Below are 19,214 nucleotides of genomic sequence, written 5' to 3' on the forward strand. Positions count from 1 at the left end.
GAGAGAGAGATAGAGAGAGGGAGATGGATGGATGGATAGATAGATAGATAGATAGATAGATAGATAGATAGATAGATAGATAGATAGATAGATAGATAGATAGATAGATAGATAGATAGATAGATAGATATGTATATATGTATCTGGCACATGCGTAAGAGCGGGTTTCTAAAACCGTTGAGTGCAGTGAATGTCTTTATTTTATCCTACTGGTACTAGATGATTGTCCGAAAGTACACTTAGGTATAAAATATGCAAATGAATAAATGGAAAATTACTGTAATACCTTTCTGGTTAATGATTATACTTATGATAATGATAAGAACTACAATGATTGTGGAAGTTACTTGGGAAGAGATGAAATTCCATACGTTAATTGTTCCATACGTTAGGCCTTGATTTGCATAATTAATGACGTAAGGTACTTAGTAGTATTTGATGACTGCTACACAGTAGCACTTTCATATATGTGACAGATATAACATGAGTTGAGGTAAACATTGATATGTATTGGTTATGCAAATGAATGGATCATTTGCATAATAAATGGGCAAATCACATAACTCCTAAGTTGTAAGTGATAGACAATGTAAACTTTGGATTCTAGTTACTTAGGTTGAGATGAATATTTTCTGATATGAATTGTGGTACTAGTAATTTGGGCTTGATTTTTCGAATTGACGACTAATTTGAAGTTGGCATCTGTAGTTCTGAACTGTCGAAAATAAATCGTAGGTTATTTGTAAACGTACTCAATCAAACGCACTGAAAACGCTGTTGGGCGAGGGAAATATCAACACATGATATTCAAAATGATTTTGTACATTACCTATGACGGATTAATGTTTAGAACTCGACAGAATACGCCAATGTGCACATTTATCAGTTTATCACATGCAGTTCAGTCCCTTGTCGCTAGGATCCAAAAATCCAAAAATCGTCCTTTTTTGTAAATATACTTTATCAAACGCATTGTAAAGGCTATAAGCAAATGAAATATGAACATAGGATTCATCCCTATCATTATTTATGAGTAAATAGCTATATAGTTTACACTTGGCAAAACACGGCACTGATATTCTGCATCAGCGCCAAAGATGCTGTATGGTCGAAAATACGTATAGATAAATTGCTTATATCTTCAAGAAGAGTGACAGAATAGCAAAGCCACTGACAGCAAAGGTAGATCAGCATATTACTCTGTTGCTGTAAAAGTTCCATGGAAAACTACAACTTCCTTTTCGTTTTATAAAAGAAAATGGACTTCCGACATGTGCGGTTCAAACTTACCAGAGTTGTGTATGTGAAAAGAAAAATAGTCTTTGTAAATGCTTCGCTTTGCGCGGGACTTAAGCTTGAATTCATATATCCTCTTGAAATAAAACGACGGATTTCTCTCAAAATTGTCCAGAAATATTCGAGGAAGCTTGCTTATATATCAAGTTTTATTGCAAATTCATGCTCAAAGGCTAATTGCATGAGCAGAAGAAACATTTGGTATAAAAACAGATAATTAGTACGCATGGAACTACTAACTACTAAGAAACTACTAGTAAAAACTACTGGGTTTGACTTCTTTTTTGAAGACAGGGGAAGACAAAGTATCCCACTTTTTCTGTAATTTGTGGGTTTTCGGATGTTAAGAGGAGAGTAGTTTTCATTTGTATATGTGTAAAAGTTTGGGTAGAATTTGGAGGCTACGTCAAAGAGTTCATTTCGTTCATTGCTATAGAGGGTACAATTTGAGATAATATGCGTTTCGTCTTCCACCGTATTCAACGTACAATGTTTGCAAATTCGTTCATACACTTGGAGCTTCTTATATCGCCCTCTCTCAACTTCGAGAGGGTGCGCATTCGTAATTTACTTATTGCGAATGTTGAAATCGATTAAGTCCAGGTATTTTTCCATAGAGTATGCTGTTTTACATTTTTTGTAGAACCTTAGCTTACCAGAATCAATATTTAACTTGTATATGTGTGTGTGTGTGTGTGTGTGTGCGTGTGTGTGTGTGTGTGTGTGTGTGTGTGTGTGTGTGTGTGTGTGTGTGTGTGTGTGTGTGTGTGTGTGTGTATGTAGGGAGAGAGACGTGCGTACTGGCCGTAGAATGAACGCCATGATTGGTTACCAGGTAACTAGGTTTACTCTGAAAGTTTTCAAATCACCGTGTGTATTATATATATAATAGACAAACTATGAGATATCTGAACACCGAAAGCCGCGATTCCTCTGGTGACTTTGTGTGTCTTTATCTTTTTATGTAGGTTTGACCAAGAGGCCAAACATTGTAACCTCTTTGGTTTCACAACATTTTATCCGACGAAGATACCACACCACGATGTTATAAGTCCAGCTTAACTATCACGTCTATCTTTGTTTTTTTTTTTGGGGTTGGGGGGGGGTTAAACGTTCATTAGAATAGAAAACTTCACATGCAATTGCAAGCAACCAAATCTCGCAAGCACACCTTTTTGTCAGTAAGAGCAAACTATAGTGAGGCTGTGCTGCTGTTCCGCTCAGATAAGTCTATTCCAATTTAAAGTGCGTCACACAGAATTGCGTCTACCTATCTGACGCTGGTGGGATATCTTAGAACTTTCACAGCTGTGTTCTAGCAGCCTAAAATACTGATCAGCAATCTGGTTAGCTCTTTCCTTATCCAACAGGTTTGCTCTTTCATCTTCAATTCTATGCACGGCGAATGGCGCTTATGCAAGTTTTTGTTTTATGTTTTGCCGCGCTTAAAGCATTCTATTCATCAATGATGGTCTACAATTCTACATTAAGTCACATGTCGATCTTTCATATGTTCAATGACATTTTCATTGTGTTTGATGAAATATATTTGCAAACAACCTACAAATTAATCCTAGCGACTTAAGTCAAACTGCAGCTTGTGTAGAATTGTCAACCAAAATTGGGGGGGTAGGGGTCCCCCTTAGATTTTTATGACCCAAATGTACCTTTCTGTGAACGCCATGTCGAGACAAACTCAAAGACGCCTTTGTTGGGCAAATCCGCCAATGTCGTCGAAATTTTAAAAAATCCAATTTTTGGTCTGGGGGGGTCCTCCTTAGATTTTTTTGGCCAAAATGTACCTTTCTGTGACCGCCATGTCGAGACGAACTCAAAGACGCCTTTGTTGGGCAAATCCGCCAATGTCGTCGAAATTTTAAAAAATCCAATTTTTGGTCTGGGGGGGTCCCCCTTAGATTTTTTTGGCCAAAGTGTACCTTTCTGTGACCGCCATGTCGAGACGAACTCAAAGACGCCTTTGTTGGGCAAATCCGCCAACGTCGTCAAAATTTCAAAAAATCCAATTTTTCTTCTGGGGGGTCCCCCTTAGATTTTTTTGGCCAAAGTGTACCTTTCTGTGACCGCCATGTCGAGACGAACTCAAAGACACCTTTGTTGGGCAAATCCGCCAATGTCGTCGAAATTTTAAAAAATCCAATTTTTGGTCTGGGGGGGTCCCCCTTAGATTTTTTTGACCCAAATGTACCTTTCTGTGACCGCCATGTCGAGACAAACTCAAAGACACCTTTGTTGAGCAAATCCGCCAACGTCGTCAAAATTTCAAAAAATCCAATTTTTCTTCTGGGGGGGTCCCCCTTAGATTTTTTTGGCCAAAGTGTACCTTTCTGTGACCGCCATGTCGAGACAAACTCAAAGACACCTTTGTTGAGCAAATCCGCCAATGTCGTCAAAATTAAAAAAAATCCAATTTTTGGTCTGGGGGGGTGCCCCTTAGATTTTTTTGACCCAAATGTACCTTTCTGTGACCGCCATGTCGAGACAAACTCAAAGACACCTTTGTTGAGCAAATATGCCAACGTCATCCAAATGTCCAATTTTTGCAGGGGGGTGGGTATGGGTATGGGGTTTTAGAAATTTTAGCACACCTCACAAGGTGTACAGAAACTCCCACAGCAAATGTCAGTTCATTGCAGTACACACTTAAAATCTTAGAACTGTGGCAGAATGGAATGCTCTACTGCAGTAACCACCCTATAAGAGATTGCTACAGGGTGCCTAAGTTTTGGGATATAGATGTTGCACCAGTCCTGAAGAAATTCGTTTGCTATTGGATACTATCATCAGTTTGCAAGCATTGATATTACTATAGCCTTCCTGTGCAGGAACAGGACTTACACAACAATACCATGTACCATGTATTGACATCTACTTTTATTGTAATCTTCAACAGGGGGTAACAGACATAAAGATAAGGGACATATTTGCAACAAAACTGCAAAAAAGATGCAACAAACTGTCATCTTCAGTTGTCCATGTTTGCTTGCTACATTACCCCCCAGGTACAAGGAAGATAAAAACACATGTTACATATGAATATATCAAGCACAATGGACAGTTTTATCACTTTCTCTTGTTCAAGGATACATTCTTACATATCGTGTCAAGTAATGCATTTATATTTTTGGCCAAAATGTAATATTCATTGATAACTGAACTTTTGATTTTACCATTATCATCTACTTTTCAGTAATCATGTTAAAGCACTCAATAATTTGGCAAACGTGAACCACTAGCTTAGGCTGGTATATAGTATGAGAGTAAATAACCAAGACAAGTTTGTATTCAAAACATATGGACAACAGATATTGCATAAAGTTGTACATGAAGAAGTAAGCCTCACCTAAGCCAGAATATAATGTAATAAACACACTGTCCTGCCAAGCTATGCCTGGTAGTGTCAGACAGGCTGGCAGTTACTTTTCTACATAGCAGCTCCAGTGCCAGTATACATGCAATTTTTACTATTTTCTTAAGACTACCAAAAATCCATACCTTAAGACACTTACTATCATTCATCTGCAAGGAAGATTGTTGCGTTGCCCAGGATATCAATGTCTCACACAAGCACTACGTAATTACAGCCTACATATTCATTCATCTACATTATTGTCATCATCACTCAGACTTTCACAATCTGAAACTCTCTCCTCATCACTTGCACATAGTAGTTCATCTTCATCTTCACACGTTTCACGCTTTTCTGGGTTACGGAACGGAAACATTGTTAGATAGGATGACTGTACAATGGGCAAGTCCAAATATGGTACACGTTCTTGAAAATAGTTGTACATTGACTCTAACCGTTGGTCAAGACTAACAATGTGTGTTGTTAGAGCTGCTCTCTTCCCAGCTTCATTCTCATCAAACTGGGTGACTGCAAGCTCTGCTAGGTCCCTCTCATTCTGGAAATGGTAAAATACTTCCTTCATCTCCTGTTCCACCATTTCCTTCTCCTCTCTAGCACGATGTAGGAGATTGAGGTGTTCAATCGCTTTTCGCTGCAAGCTGCGTGGCACGCCTGGCTCCTGTAAAGTCAACACATGTCAAGATATTCAATGCTTGCTGATTGATGTGATTAAGAATGAAACTTCCCCTTGTTCCCTCAATAACAAAAAAATGGAGACATTGTTTTTGACCTGTCTGTGTGGTTGTCTATGTTTCTGCATATTTCTGGACAGGATAACTTAAGAAGGCCTGGAAAGATTGATTCATATCTGGTATGTGTTTAAGCTTGGGAAGTCTTTCTAAAAAAATCAAGCTTCCCAACGCCCAAAAGTAATGACTGCAACAGGTTAAGAACACCAGAGACCAAATCCTTAAATTCTGTTACTGTACCAGTACAAATGGAAACCTTCCTACCAAATACAAGAACATACAACCATTTAAACTCGCCGCCACAACTCAGGTCACAACCGAAGACGCCAATGTAAAAAAAAAAAAAATCACAAAGGTAATACGCTTATGGGGAAATGTCATTATGTATGATAAACAAATTAATAAATAAACGCACCGAAACTGTTGGTTCAAGGCATGAATAGTGCTGCCAAGAGGGATCTGTCGCTTCCCGGAACTCCACTGCTGCTGGAAAATCCGAAGTCATAGGCTCCCACTTTACTTCGTTGTAGGAGGTAATCGTCTTCTGTAGTTTGGTGTTGGTCGTCTTCAGCTGCTTGGTTAGCTTGATAGCTATGGCTTGACCATCTGTGTAGGAACAAACAAGTTTTGCGTAAGAAAGTTGGGCTATCATTGTACCAGGCCTTAAGAGCCAAATGTCAACACTTGCCCTGGCCACTGTGCATTCCACATTGACTTTTCCCCATCATGGCCTGTATGGCAAAACTATATTCAGGTACAGACAATAAGTTTCTAAATAAATTTTGTAATATACACATGCATCCAACTTGCTTTTTATAGGTAAAGTGGCATGTACAAGTACAGTTACAGTTGTTACATATAGTTACACACCTAATAAACACCCTCTCCCTGTTAACATGCAAAAGCTTCGCCAAAGATAGCTATAAAAACAATAATAAAATAAAGGACAACATATAGCTAGGGAGAGTGGTGGTTTCCTCTACATCTTTTGCAATCTTCATGTTTCAAACAACTCAGGGCTACCTCCTCTGAAGAAATTGGTACTACCATGGAAGGAAAAGGAGTACAAAGGAAAATTACAGTTACCTCATGATCACAGTAAGTAAAGTGAACTTCAAAAATAGAGCAATATATAAAATTACTTTCAGAAAGAACTATTGCTATTTAAGCAAAACTATGAGATGATTTGAAATACACTAACCTGGATACTTCTTCTTGAGGGACATTAGGAATGAGCGTTCATATGCAAGAACCCTCATTTTAGAAAGGAGGGTGGTCCTCACAGTCATGTCCACCTCCTTCATGACTGCCACAAAGTCTGGGCTGGAGGGTGTCCATCGTTGCTTTATCTTATGCTTCCTCTCCAACCCTGCCACTTCATTATCCAGCCTGGAGTAAAAGAATTATGGAAAAACTTTGTTATACATCAGGAGTCATATCTTTCTTGCTTCTTTAAGACAATGGAATATTTGATATACTGTAAACATTAAAACTCTGTAATATAAGGTAATATGTGTACAGCTCTATCTAGAGATAAGAAACCGTAAAGCTTCGAATGCTTACTTCACATAAGACGCCCGATACACAGCTGCATCATCTTCATCCTGGCTTTCTTGTATCTTCTGTCTGGGGAAATATATACAACGGACCATAATACATTAGTAATCTCCATGGTTCATGAATTTGGGACAAATTAACTAAAGGTAACAACCGAAAACTTCAGTGGGTATAGTAATAAGCCCAACCGGCAGTTTTCACTTAATGCAAGATAGAATGGGATTTGATGGTACAAAAGAATCTGAATGTGTGCATGTGTTGACAGTGGGAATTTTTATCAACAATACATAGTTCAGAAAATGGCTAATATAAGACTTCACCAGTAATATTCATGAAAAAAAAGTTCTAATAAGACAAATGCTCACCGAAGTGTCTTCAGCTGGTGCAGCTTTTGTGCGTATTCTTTCTTCCACTTCGCAAATGTAGCTAAAAGTAAAACAACACGATACTGATAAAGGTGTACTGCATTTATTTTCTACTGTTTTAAAGAAATCTTCACCTGTACTATCTTAAGAAAGGGAAAATTCATTACCATGAAATGGTGTCTGCCACACTCAGGACCTAACTCCAGGACTACATCTAATGACAATGAAACTAAGTTCTGTAATGGGGAGTCACAGCCTATTATATAACACTTACTTATAATAATATCACCACCTTGAGAGGCAGTGTGTTTGAAGAGATATTTGCTACCATTTACCCCCGGTGTAAAGAATACATATTATCTATTGTTATCTTGGGCAAGTGGCAGTAAGAATCACTGTATATGTACTGTTCCTGCGGAGGGTGATAATACGGAGCCTGGCAATTTAAAGGGAATCATGTAATGCTGAAACTACTAGTGTGTTTCAAGGAAAGTAAAATTGTTAACCTTAATGAGTTGTTAATCAATGATTGTGAACTTTATCTGTATAGTTGTGACAAAATCCCATCCATATGTACTTTTAAATCCGAAACATGCAGAGGACTTACATTAGCCACAAAAGAAGCCATAATAATTCTATATTAAGTACAACTGTTGCAGCAGTCTTACCGGTAATACCAAAAAGCAAAGTACGTAAACTTGAAAAAAGTACATAGACTTACATGCGACGGGATTCTCCATTAAAATGGCCTCCCTTTCCCTCTGTGACCATGCTTTGATGTCATCTACAGACACTAAGAAGTAAAAGTAGGAATAATGATAAATTAAATGTATTACACTTAATCCCACTTTCAAAGACTACCAGGGAGACATAATAAGTACAAATGCATGTGACAACTTCCAAAATTTTTGAAGAAAGTTTGCTTTCATATATTGATTTGAAAATTCATTACAGTTAGTAACAATGACAGAGTAAAACTACTAGTACCATTTGCTTCATTCATGACTGCTTTCAGCCCTTCCTCTGCAACACTGCTGGCCTTCTTTGCATTTTCCAGTTTCGTCACAAGAGCCACATCTAAAATGTCAATAAAAAGGTGCAGTTTAGATCATGATTAAGCAGTGTATAGAAATACAAGAGCAATAATGGTAGGCCTAGACAAAAATCAGCAGGATAGTCAGATGCTTACCGATATCTAGAGTTTTCCGCATTGTGTAGTGGAAGATGGCATCTGTCAGCAGGTCAATGCGTCGAGACGGAGTCATCTCCTTTGTGGTTCTGGAGAATTTTCGGAGAAATGCCCACATTCTCTCCACGGACTCCCCATCCGTCAGGCCATACCCAGGGCGTCTTCTGGTGCTGTACTTAAGCTGTTAAATGGGAGAACGTCTGTCACAATGTCTACAATGTCAGTATCTAAGGGTAGGTGACAATTTGATAAAGAAATATGACATTTGTGCATGGAATTCTTGTACCTGGCATGCAGTTTTGTGTCCATATGCATGGAACACATCCAGCGCAATGTCGATTTGTGCCAGCATCTGAGGACCACCTTGCTTCTTCTGTAGCATGAAAAAACAAAAACATACTGCTTTGTATGGTATATCCCATTTAGATTGTATAACTTTCAAAAGTACTTGAGGATAACATACATTATATAAAGCAATAAAAATAAAAAAAGTTGGAGGGGGGGAACATCCCCATCACCATTTGGCACTAGTATGATCCACAGAAGACAAATACAGATGTTCAGACAGGAAAAAATGTAAACTTTACCCCATGCTAAATTACTTTGAACAAATACAGAGACCAACAAGACATAAATGACGTAATGCCCTGACTTAGCAGTAGTCAAAAGAGTGAGTGTAAAATGCAGAATAAATCTTAGAACCTTGAGATGTGCGACAAGAATGCACGAGATATCATAGACGATTTTGAGCTTCACATCCTTTGACCCTTCCACATCTGACAGAAGCTTCTGTATCATGTAGACAGGGTACCCCAACCTAAAGACAAATGGTAAAAAGAATAAATAATGAGTGAACAAATGCCTCTGTATACCTAGGCTTCCTGTGAAAATGATGTGAATGTAAAGTAATTTACTATGTAAAGTGACATGAAAGTAATGTAACTGTTACTAAAATCTGATCACAATTTGCATAATTTGTATCCTATTATGTCAGACTCTCCCAACATTCCTGCAAGCAAAAAAAATTGCATGGCGTCCTCCTTCACAGGCTATTAATAATGGTAGAATAATGGTAGAATCAACACTAATAGGCTAATGCCCTAATGTTCTTGCTGAAAAGTATGATTTTGACAAAGTTTTTAGTAATGGTTTAATATTCTAACATCGGAAGACCTACTGAAAAGATGTATTTCCAATAAAACAAACCGTTCTCCATGTGTCATGTTCAGAAAACGTCTTGGCACCTCATGCCGACACACACTCCCGAATACACCCTGTATGTCCAGTTTCTTCTGCTTGGCCTGGGATCGTAGTGAGTTACCAGCTTTAAAATTGCTGCAATCCTAAGAAATCAAGAAACATCAGAGTTGTCTTTCATTGGTCTGTCAGATATTCTGTCATGAAACCTAAACTGAATACACTCAGCATTTCTATGATTCTTTTGATATATGTAATTGTCATGCTGTGCCAAATAAGTTACACTGACCATTTATTTATTTCCCTACTTTATACACCTACATGTATGTAAAAAGACAAATCAATATTCCTTCTAGTAGTAAGTTTAGACAAATCTTTGGTTACAAACACATTACTGTTCTCAAATTATCACCATCACTAAGACGCAAGGAGAAACCAAATTCAATAAGCAGATAATTCATACTCATGCTATCTTATCAATGTACCTGTAAACTTTTGTTGTGACCTTAACTAAGCAAGTGGGATATTGTGTACAATGAAAGTCTTCATTTAACCATTAACCATTAATCTATTTATCCTTTGTTTCAAGAGCACGAATGTGGTTTTATCAGAAATAGCTTGGACACAATATTAGTATAATTGTTCATTCTATATCCATAATGTAACATTTTGTATTACCAAGTCCATACAACTAAAATTACAAAATGTTAAGTGTTAAGGAGTACCTTATCTGGTTTACTTGTATCATCATATGATGCCATATAGTCCTGGACAGCATCATCATCAAGGAAGACAGAGGTCCCATGCAGGGGTGGCTCAGAACTGGTCCCAGATGATTTCTTTCTTACGAGGCCAAAATTTCCATCTAGAGAGATGATTTGGGTGCCCTCTGCCTAAAGAGAGTGGGACAGAGAGAGAGAGCAGCCAATTAAGTTCACATGTAATAGGTTACATACAATCATAGCTATTGAAAATTAGCATATTTCACTGTTATGTTGATTAGACTATTTTTTATTAAATACAAATCAGAAAACATGTTTGGAAAAAAATGTTAATCATTAATTCTTCCTAAAGGATTATATGGATGAATGTTAATCAATACATGTACTTAAGAATGAATTTTGAGGAAAACCATATACCTTTGGACATGCAGGACAGGCTGTTCCATTATCCAGTGAAGGACAAAGGTCTTTCATTGTTCTCAGTCTGTACTGTAGATGGCGAAACTCTGTAATGGGTTGCCCAATGAGTGCCCTGTACAGTGCTTTCATCTGTAAAATGAGGAATTTCAGCTTAAACCCGAGAACAAGTGAGATTGGATATCGTATTGTTACACATCAATCCAAGACAGTTAACTTCCTGTACAAATCACAAGCAGACTGGAATGAATTCAACAAAAATCCAGAGATCTGTCGTTTAAGTTAATTCCCTTCAAGAAATATGTATAGTCATGTAGTACTAGTATCGTGTGGCGCAACGGCAGCGTGCGTGATTCGGAATCAGGAGGTCCTGGCTTTGAGCCCTGACATGCCATCTATCTTGTGCCCTTGGGAAAGGCACTTTACACGACTTTCCCCACTAGACTCAAGTGAAAATGAGTATTGTCAGTCCAGTACTAAGTATTCGTTTCTTTGTGCAGGACAAAACACCAACAACAGCTGCCTCTGCTCCGCATATAGTCAAGGAAGTGTTGCAATTTCAATAAAATCAAAATCAAATCAAAAAGTATGACATTGTGTCAATTTCAATAACTGATATTAATAGCTTTATGATGTTTTCACAACTGCTATACTGTAGGCATGTAAATTGAAGTACAATAGTCTATGAAATGAAAATGACACAATATCATTAGAATGTACCAAATTTGCTACAGCAATGGAGATCTATCTAATTCCTAGTACAACATTTTTGCTTAGTTGAGCATTATTAATTACCTCAGTGTAGGAAAGCTGGTTTTTATACCGGACAACCCTACAGAATGCCTCCACCGACACCTGGGACTCCAGGGTCAACATTACTACCCACTCCAGTAGTGATGTAGAAAATGCAGTCTGTGGGTCTGTGACAGTTGATGCCCACAATCCATATCGAAGGAGTGTGCAACTGGCAGGTTCACAACTGCAAAGCGTCACTTCTATGTCCTGAAGGCGACCTAAAGATGCAGGGGATTATTAAAAAATATTATAATGTTGATAAAGCGTTTGTGATTTGAATCAGGCATATATAGACAAAGCAATAAACCAGATATTTGTAATCCTATTACTCATGGCTCGAAATTCATTTTTGGGAATAAATGCACTGGTGCACCTAAACTAAAAAAGTTTTTGGGTGCAACATATGAAACAAAACCTAATTACAGATTTTACCGCTGCTCTTTTGAACTTGAATGTGAAGGTGCACATGCACCCAGTATTTTGAACCATGCTATTACTAAACCAGAGGTTACTAGTATATTGTATTAGCTATAAGTATAACATAAAATACATGGACCCCCTCCCAACCTGTAACGTAATGAGTGACATGACGATGTTGTCTGACATACTAGATAGATTAAACCTGCACTTTAAGCTGAACAAATTGTAGTATAATCAAAATAATTATTTGCAATGGGACTAAATGTGTGCAGAGAGTCCCTATATCTCACTCAAATAGTCACTCACCAATCGGTGTACGCAATAGTAGATCATACAGGTGAGTCCAATAACACAAAGAGTTTTTCCAGTTTTGGGTTTTAATATTTTGTCTTTACTTGGTGCATTAAATCTTGATGACATAGGCTAGTAATAAAGTATCTATTAAGCAGAATCCAAGCAGCTCATAAAAGCTCTTGTACTCTTCATTTTGGTGTATGCTTGGCTTCACAAGCTGTACTTTACTTACAAGAGATAAAGTAATTACAAAATAAGGCCACTGAACCTCACACTGAGGATGCTTTTTGTTATTTTAATATGTGTTTTAGCACAGTGGGTCTGACCCCTACTCTTCAGGATGAGTACTAGTGTTTGGTTCTTTTATTGATCAGGTTTACTGATAATTGAACACATGCATCTGTATTCTCAAGCTTCCTCATACACGGGCAGCCAGCTTTATGTCACCATCCAAAATTACAAATGCAATCAATGCCTTACAACCAAGATCAAGATTGCCAAGCAGTGGGGTTACGTTACCACTTGTGCAACAGGGATATTTCTGGCAGCAAAAACACCATAAAAACTGTCTCCCTGTAAATTAGTACATGCTTCCATGGACCTTTATAATGGTTTATAAAGGTTCCGGTATTTTAGCATTTCCAGACCTCAAAAGTAATTAACTTTTTTACTATTGCCCCAGAATTGTCCCAAAAATAGATTTCAATTGTCTAGAACTGAGGATGGACTGTCCCAACCTGCTTTTCAGGAAATACATTGTAAGGGTATGACAACAATTAAAGAAAACAACAACTGAATTTGTACAACTTGAAGTCCACTTTATTAGTACATGTCCATCATTTTCCCCAGACTGTAGGGAAATACATGAGTAACATGACAGTATCATGGGGTCGGCACCATCTTCGAGGCCCACCTCCCTGACATTTGGAATCCCTGATTGGTCAAATTTCAATGTTTGTCAGAGTATTATGGGCTGTCGGTGGCCCGCAGCAGGATGGATGGATCGCGTTCCCAAATGACATGGACGGTCTCAGAATTTTCCAATTGCCCCAAAATTGTCACGAAACGTCATTTGAATTGTCCCAAGCTAAAAATTTAGTGTCATTTGACGCTGGGACAATGTTAATTTTGAGCCATGATTTTTTCATATACAGAGCAAAAAAACATGAATGCATTTAAAAAAGAATTAACTTCAATAACATACCTGCTTGATCAAATATCCTCAGTGACTTGATGCGTAGCCTTGTTGTACAGGAAGCATGATGAGGTAACTGCATGGTGTGGTGGAGTTGGTATGGACGGAAGTAGCTCCCCTGTGGGAAGATACCGGTAGTAAGAATTGTCTTACAGTACACAGAGGCATACTTGGCTCACATTTCAATAAAGATCTGTTGAACATTTGCATATAAGAATAAAAGTTAACAGATAATGTGAGATAAGATACCACCCTTTTGTTAATGCTTTTCACATTTACAATGATCATTGCGTGCATCAAAATCTATTTTGCACATACTATCTCTCTCTCTATATATAATATACTAATAGAAAGTTTTTGATTAGACATATTTCTGCAAAGGAACAAAAATTATACACTCAGAGGAATTACATGATCCATGTATATATCTATGTAATATAGGCATGAACTGCAGATAGAGAAAAATAAATGTGTAACGGTTACTGGGATAGTACATTTAGTTTACAAACCTCCCACTTATCCGGCATATGGAAGGAGTTCAGTTTTTCATGTTGCTTCCGCAGGCACTCGATGCAGAACATGGCTGCAGGTCCACACTCCCTACACCGGAATATCAGGCACTCCTCTTCCATTCGACAGATGGTGCAAGTGTAGGAGATGGGCACTGCCATCTCAACACTTGTGTTGAACAGGTCGTCTCTGACATTGTTCCAGGATTCCTGCGTAGCTATCTTCTGTTTTGAATATGTAGTGCGAGTTTGTGGCGGGGCTAGCTCCGGTTCATCTTGTGATGGGAATAAGGTGTCAACAGCAGCTGCTGCTGTGCTGGGACAAGGATGTTGGGGCAATGTATGTGTACTGTCAAATGGTATGGGGACACGTGTCACGGATCTCTTTGGAGCTGGACTGTCGTCAAAGATCACAGTCCTTGCCGTCACTTTCTGCCTTTCACACCGAAAGTGCTTGCTTTTGCCTCTGGCTTTTCCCATGTTTCATTCTGAAATAAGGCAAAAATAGCAACAATTATTTTCTTACTCAGTTCCAGACTATAGAAAGTATGCCTCAATAGATTTGCAAATGTGCCCTCTTCTGCACAATTCATGTATAATCCATCTTCCTAGTACTATATAGTAGATGCTGATTTAGAAAAAATGAAACGCATATAGCTTAGGTTGTACTTTACAATTGTTCTCATTAGAATTATTACTCAAGCAAGGACAGGTTTCTTCTGTATAATGAGCAAGAACATTATTCCCTAACAAACACCATCACTTGTCAACATTGTTGCAAGTTGTTTTGACTTTTTCTATTAAAAATTTATAAAATAAGCCATCCCCCCCACCCCACTCCCCTTTTGTCGCACACGCACCACCCACGACCCGGCCACTCCTGGAGCACCGTGATGCGCCTATTAAAGTGCCATTGACAGGAGGATAGAATATTTTAATACTGTTTAATCAGATGTATTAGTTTTCTTCTGTAGCCAAATGCTAATTTATTTTACCGAGAATATATAACGTTAAATTTACGACCATACTATAGCTGGTTTCCTATAGCTAGGTGAGCTGCCCGGCTGAAAGATGGCCGTCTCTTCTCGCATAATTACGCAAGTCTCTCCCAAAACCGCAGAATGGGTCCGACCATGCAGGAAATCTGACCCTAGGACCTTATATATTCAAGAACAGAGGCACTCAAAGTGATCGAGAAAGTTTGTAGAAACTTTTAGGTCGTCCTCACCACCCCCTCCCCCATGCCTCGATATTTCCTGGAAACTTTTGGTAAAATTCCAGGCGAACCTTAACCTCAACTTTCGCATAAAGCATTCAAAAATGGGTAGCATACAATCACACTGAAATACCAAATACAAATGTACCATTAAGAGTAACTATAAACCATCAAACTTCAAGTCAAACACACGTACCTGTGGTGGTGGTGGATTTGAGACCGAAGCCGAGCGCGGCGTTGGTTTTGGGTTTCCCAGCATACCCTGGGGCGGTGACCCCGCCTGATCACCCAGCGTATGTCACCATCCATGAGAATCGCTGTGCTATCGTGGAAGGCGTCGGCTGTAGGACCGGCCGACTCGGCTAGCACGATATGTATCGATGGAAGGTGGTCCCCTTTCCACGATAGTTATCGTGGAAGGCGATCGAAGCAGGTGCATCGCCGCGTGGAACAACCAAGGAGGGCGAAGCATAGGTGTCCACAGGAATCACAGAGCTTTGGGAAGCGACGGTCAGCCTAAACGTGGATCTGGATGTTGAGTATGTCCCTTCCGCAAGTAACCCGGCAGACGTCCCCTCACGTTCCTGAAACAGATCGGACGCCCGGTTACTACCGCATCTCTTCCATAAGGTTGACGCGGCCTTCGGATGGCACGACACGGACTTAATGGCCTTACCGTCTAACGTTCAGGAAAACGAGCGAGGACAGAAGCTCAGGTTCTTCAGTCCACACCCTGCAGAGGGTGACCCAGGACGTATCCGGCAGGAAGGTGTATGCTTTTCCCCCGTTTCATCTTACAGCAGTAACGACGGCGTTCCTTCTAGAACAGAGGGCCGACGCCACCATCGTGGTACCGGATCTCACCCCCAGGCAATCTTGGTGGCCTGTCCTGCAAGCGCAATCGAGGGCGTCTATGCTGGTAGTAAATAAGGTTATACGGCCCTCTTGTTTCCTCAGGGACGCATACGGGCCTCAGAGATGTCAGGGGAGTGTGGAAAGAACGACCAGCGTTCTACGACCTGTGGGCTTTCAAGATTTAAGCATCCAGGAAGCGGAATAGACGCGAGGCTAAAAGGACAGCCGTTTCGACGCAGAGAAAAGCAGGAGTGAAAACTTTGCGAAACTCTGTATTAAAGATATTTTAGCAATTGTGCACATTCGTGGTCTTTTATTTTGGTCTGTTTGGGATCAATGGGTGTTATAGCAATCTAGAAGTTTTAAATAAAAAGTTTACTACAAGGGGGTTAAGTACGGGTTAAAGAATAATAATAGCAATAAAAATGAATAAAATAAACAAGAAGCCATAGGCGAAAATCCTCCGTGAAGTTTTATATATTTCAACAAAAACAATCCCAAGCGTCAACGCAGACATTATAATTAGGCAACGGTTAATACAATGAGGGCGCGTCACAAGCATAAAACATAAAAAGACCTACATCCATTGCTGCTCCCAGGGCGTGTAAAGATACTGTGCTTCAAGTTCGAAGTTCATTTTAATTACACACACACAATCATTGCATTCACATAAAGATCGGACTGTCATGGTCGTGTCACTATTAACAAAGACAACCCCACCGTCTTACCGTGCCTGTTACTTATTAAGCGCGACTGGAACAGGCAAAATTCCAGCAACAGCACCGCGAGTGTTTCTTCCGCCGGTCAGATAACCGGGATATCTGCTTAGAGAACGTCTGCTACCAGACAACTGCCTAAACCTACGGCCTATCCCACAGGATTGTAAAAGTAGGGATGTTTCTAATATATGCATTTACTTCAATATCAAAACTGCTACGGTGCTGGCACTTTTTGATGCCATGGAACTAGCAGAAACAACTCTTCGGGGTGTTAGGCAACAAATGGCAAACTATCAGCAGTGGAGAGCTGTACGTGCCAGACAGGACGAGGAGTTTCAGGATGTCAGTGCATAACCACAGGCTGGGCCTTCAAGGGAGGTTGAAATGGATGAACCACAGACTGGGCCTCCCAGCTGCAGGGCAGTCGAGATGGATGAGTACTCCGACTCAGACATGTCAGAGGAGGATTCACACTCCCAGACTGCCTTTCTTCTCACCAGGGCAGCGTGGCAAAATTTCGGCCTACAACAGCTGGACACAGCCTTGGAGACAGAAGATGACTTGGTGGTGAGCTTTCCTCGGCATGGGAGGCACAACTCGATGGGGACACGTCCCCACCCAGCACAGTTCCTCTCATCCAGGAAGACCCTGAGTGAAGAACTGTGCAGAACTACACGTGACTTCTTTGATTCATGGTATTTTTGTTACGGTCATTCCAGTAGTGGCAGCACCTAGGATAGTTAAGACTTGCTTTTTGCACATGTTAAAATCACATTGTCCAGGTCATCCAGCGATACCCATGTTTTTCTGAAGCACGTCGTGTGAGTTGCAAAATGTTTTATTCATTAATTTATTTATTGTGCAGACTTCGCCTGGTATGTTGAAATTGCAGCAATTTATCTCTCGATCTACTTAAAGCTAATAATAATAGTTTATAATTGAAGAATGGTAAAGGGTAAAATGAAAAAAACTAAAAAAAGTTTTTAGGATTCAGGACTAGATAGAGATGGTTTCGGTGGGCTAAACGAAAAGCTTGTAGCTAGCAAAAGTTCCAAAGTACCACACTGCGTGGAACCGACAAAAGCGGGGGGGGGGGGATTTAAGTGCGCAATAATTACTTAAGACGGAATACGTCCGTGTAATTGTTAAAGCTAGCTGAATCCCTACCCATGGCGCGAGTTTCCGTTATATGGGCCGTCGGTGAACGTTCCGCGGGATCACAACAGTGATAACGGCAATTCAACTTTTATATCATGTACCTCAATGATAATGCAGATAAGTTAAGGACCGAGGGCTCCAAGATTCCCGTGCGGTGTCTGTCTACGTAGGGTAGGTGAATAATAGGCTCCTAAAAGTGGGTCACATATCCTTGGACCCCCACTAACCAAGATTTTCAACGAGTCAATAAGCATGGGTGAATTCCCCCAAAGATGGAAGCAATCTAAAATAATGCCAATACATAAAAATGGGGACAAGACTAATCCCAATAACTATCGGCCAGTGTCCCTTCTTCCCAGTGCATCCAAGATACTAGAAAGAGCAGTCCATATACAACTGTATGAATACCTTACCAAACACAGACTCCTAACACAATGTCAGTCTGGTTTTAGGAAACTGCACTCTTGTGAAACTGCACTCAGTGGTCGAAGAATGGGTTCATTCGATATATAAAAAGGTGCAAACTGGGTAGGTATTCTGTGATCTTTCAAGGGCCTTTGATACCCTTGATCATAAGATATTACTGCGGAAGTTAGAATACTTTGGTGTTAATGACATCCTGCTCTTCATCACGTACATCAATGTGGGAAAAATTGTCCGCATGAAAATTTTTCGTAATTAGAAACAACTAAAAGATTTCGTTCGGCCCACAAACCACGTGACCGCTCCCCCCGTGACCTTCGAACTTTCTCAGTTTGTTCTGTTTTTGGGGGAGACGGTTCATGTTTTCGGTCCGCTCCGTTTGAATTTCGAGTCATCGGTATGGAGAAGGAACCTCGGCGCCATCGTCAATCTAGGAGGTGTTCGGTATGTCGTCTGCCTGTGAAGGGACATCCGGGCCCGTGCGGTCCAGGGAAATGCCAGTACGAAAGAGGGAAGGGAGCGTCAGACTCGGACGCGTACTTTTCCCGCCTGAAGGACACGGTTCGACATCTCAGGAAGGAAAGCAAGGTGGACGAGATTGCGCGGCGGGTATGGTCCGAGAGCACATCGGATGAGTCAGAAGACGTCCTGACGCCCCGGCCCCGTTCTTTGCCGGTCAAGACAGCAGACCTGTCTCCGAGACGGGTGGACGGGAACCAGGCTCGACACGCGAGGGCTTACAGTGAGCCACCAGAAGTTCCACGCTGAAGT

The 19,214-nt window shown here is 40.1% G+C and overlaps 1 protein-coding gene across 1 annotated transcript; it reads right to left on the minus strand.

Moving 5' to 3' along the window:
- Positions 1–4,170: 4,170 nt before the first annotated feature.
- On the minus strand, positions 4,171–14,666 carry LOC109484857. The gene is made up of 16 exons (XM_019788216.1): positions 14,073–14,666; positions 13,573–13,681; positions 11,655–11,872; positions 10,860–10,991; positions 10,446–10,613; positions 9,730–9,866; positions 9,226–9,340; positions 8,810–8,896; positions 8,524–8,704; positions 8,322–8,411; positions 8,056–8,127; positions 7,335–7,395; positions 6,976–7,038; positions 6,614–6,801; positions 5,828–6,018; positions 4,171–5,342 (listed from the first exon to the last, which is right to left on the minus strand). Exons 1-16 carry the CDS (start codon positions 14,550–14,552, stop codon positions 4,908–4,910), a joined length of 2,727 nt encoding a protein of 908 aa, XP_019643775.1. The 5' UTR covers positions 14,553–14,666; the 3' UTR covers positions 4,171–4,907.
- Between the last annotated feature and the right edge of the window lie 4,548 nt (positions 14,667–19,214).

The sequence above is a fragment of the Branchiostoma belcheri genome, unplaced genomic scaffold (genome assembly GCF_001625305.1).
Source record: "Branchiostoma belcheri isolate BF01 breed outbred unplaced genomic scaffold, Haploidv18h27 scaffold70, whole genome shotgun sequence".
Classification (NCBI taxonomy): Eukaryota; Metazoa; Chordata; class Leptocardii; order Amphioxiformes; family Branchiostomatidae; genus Branchiostoma; species Branchiostoma belcheri.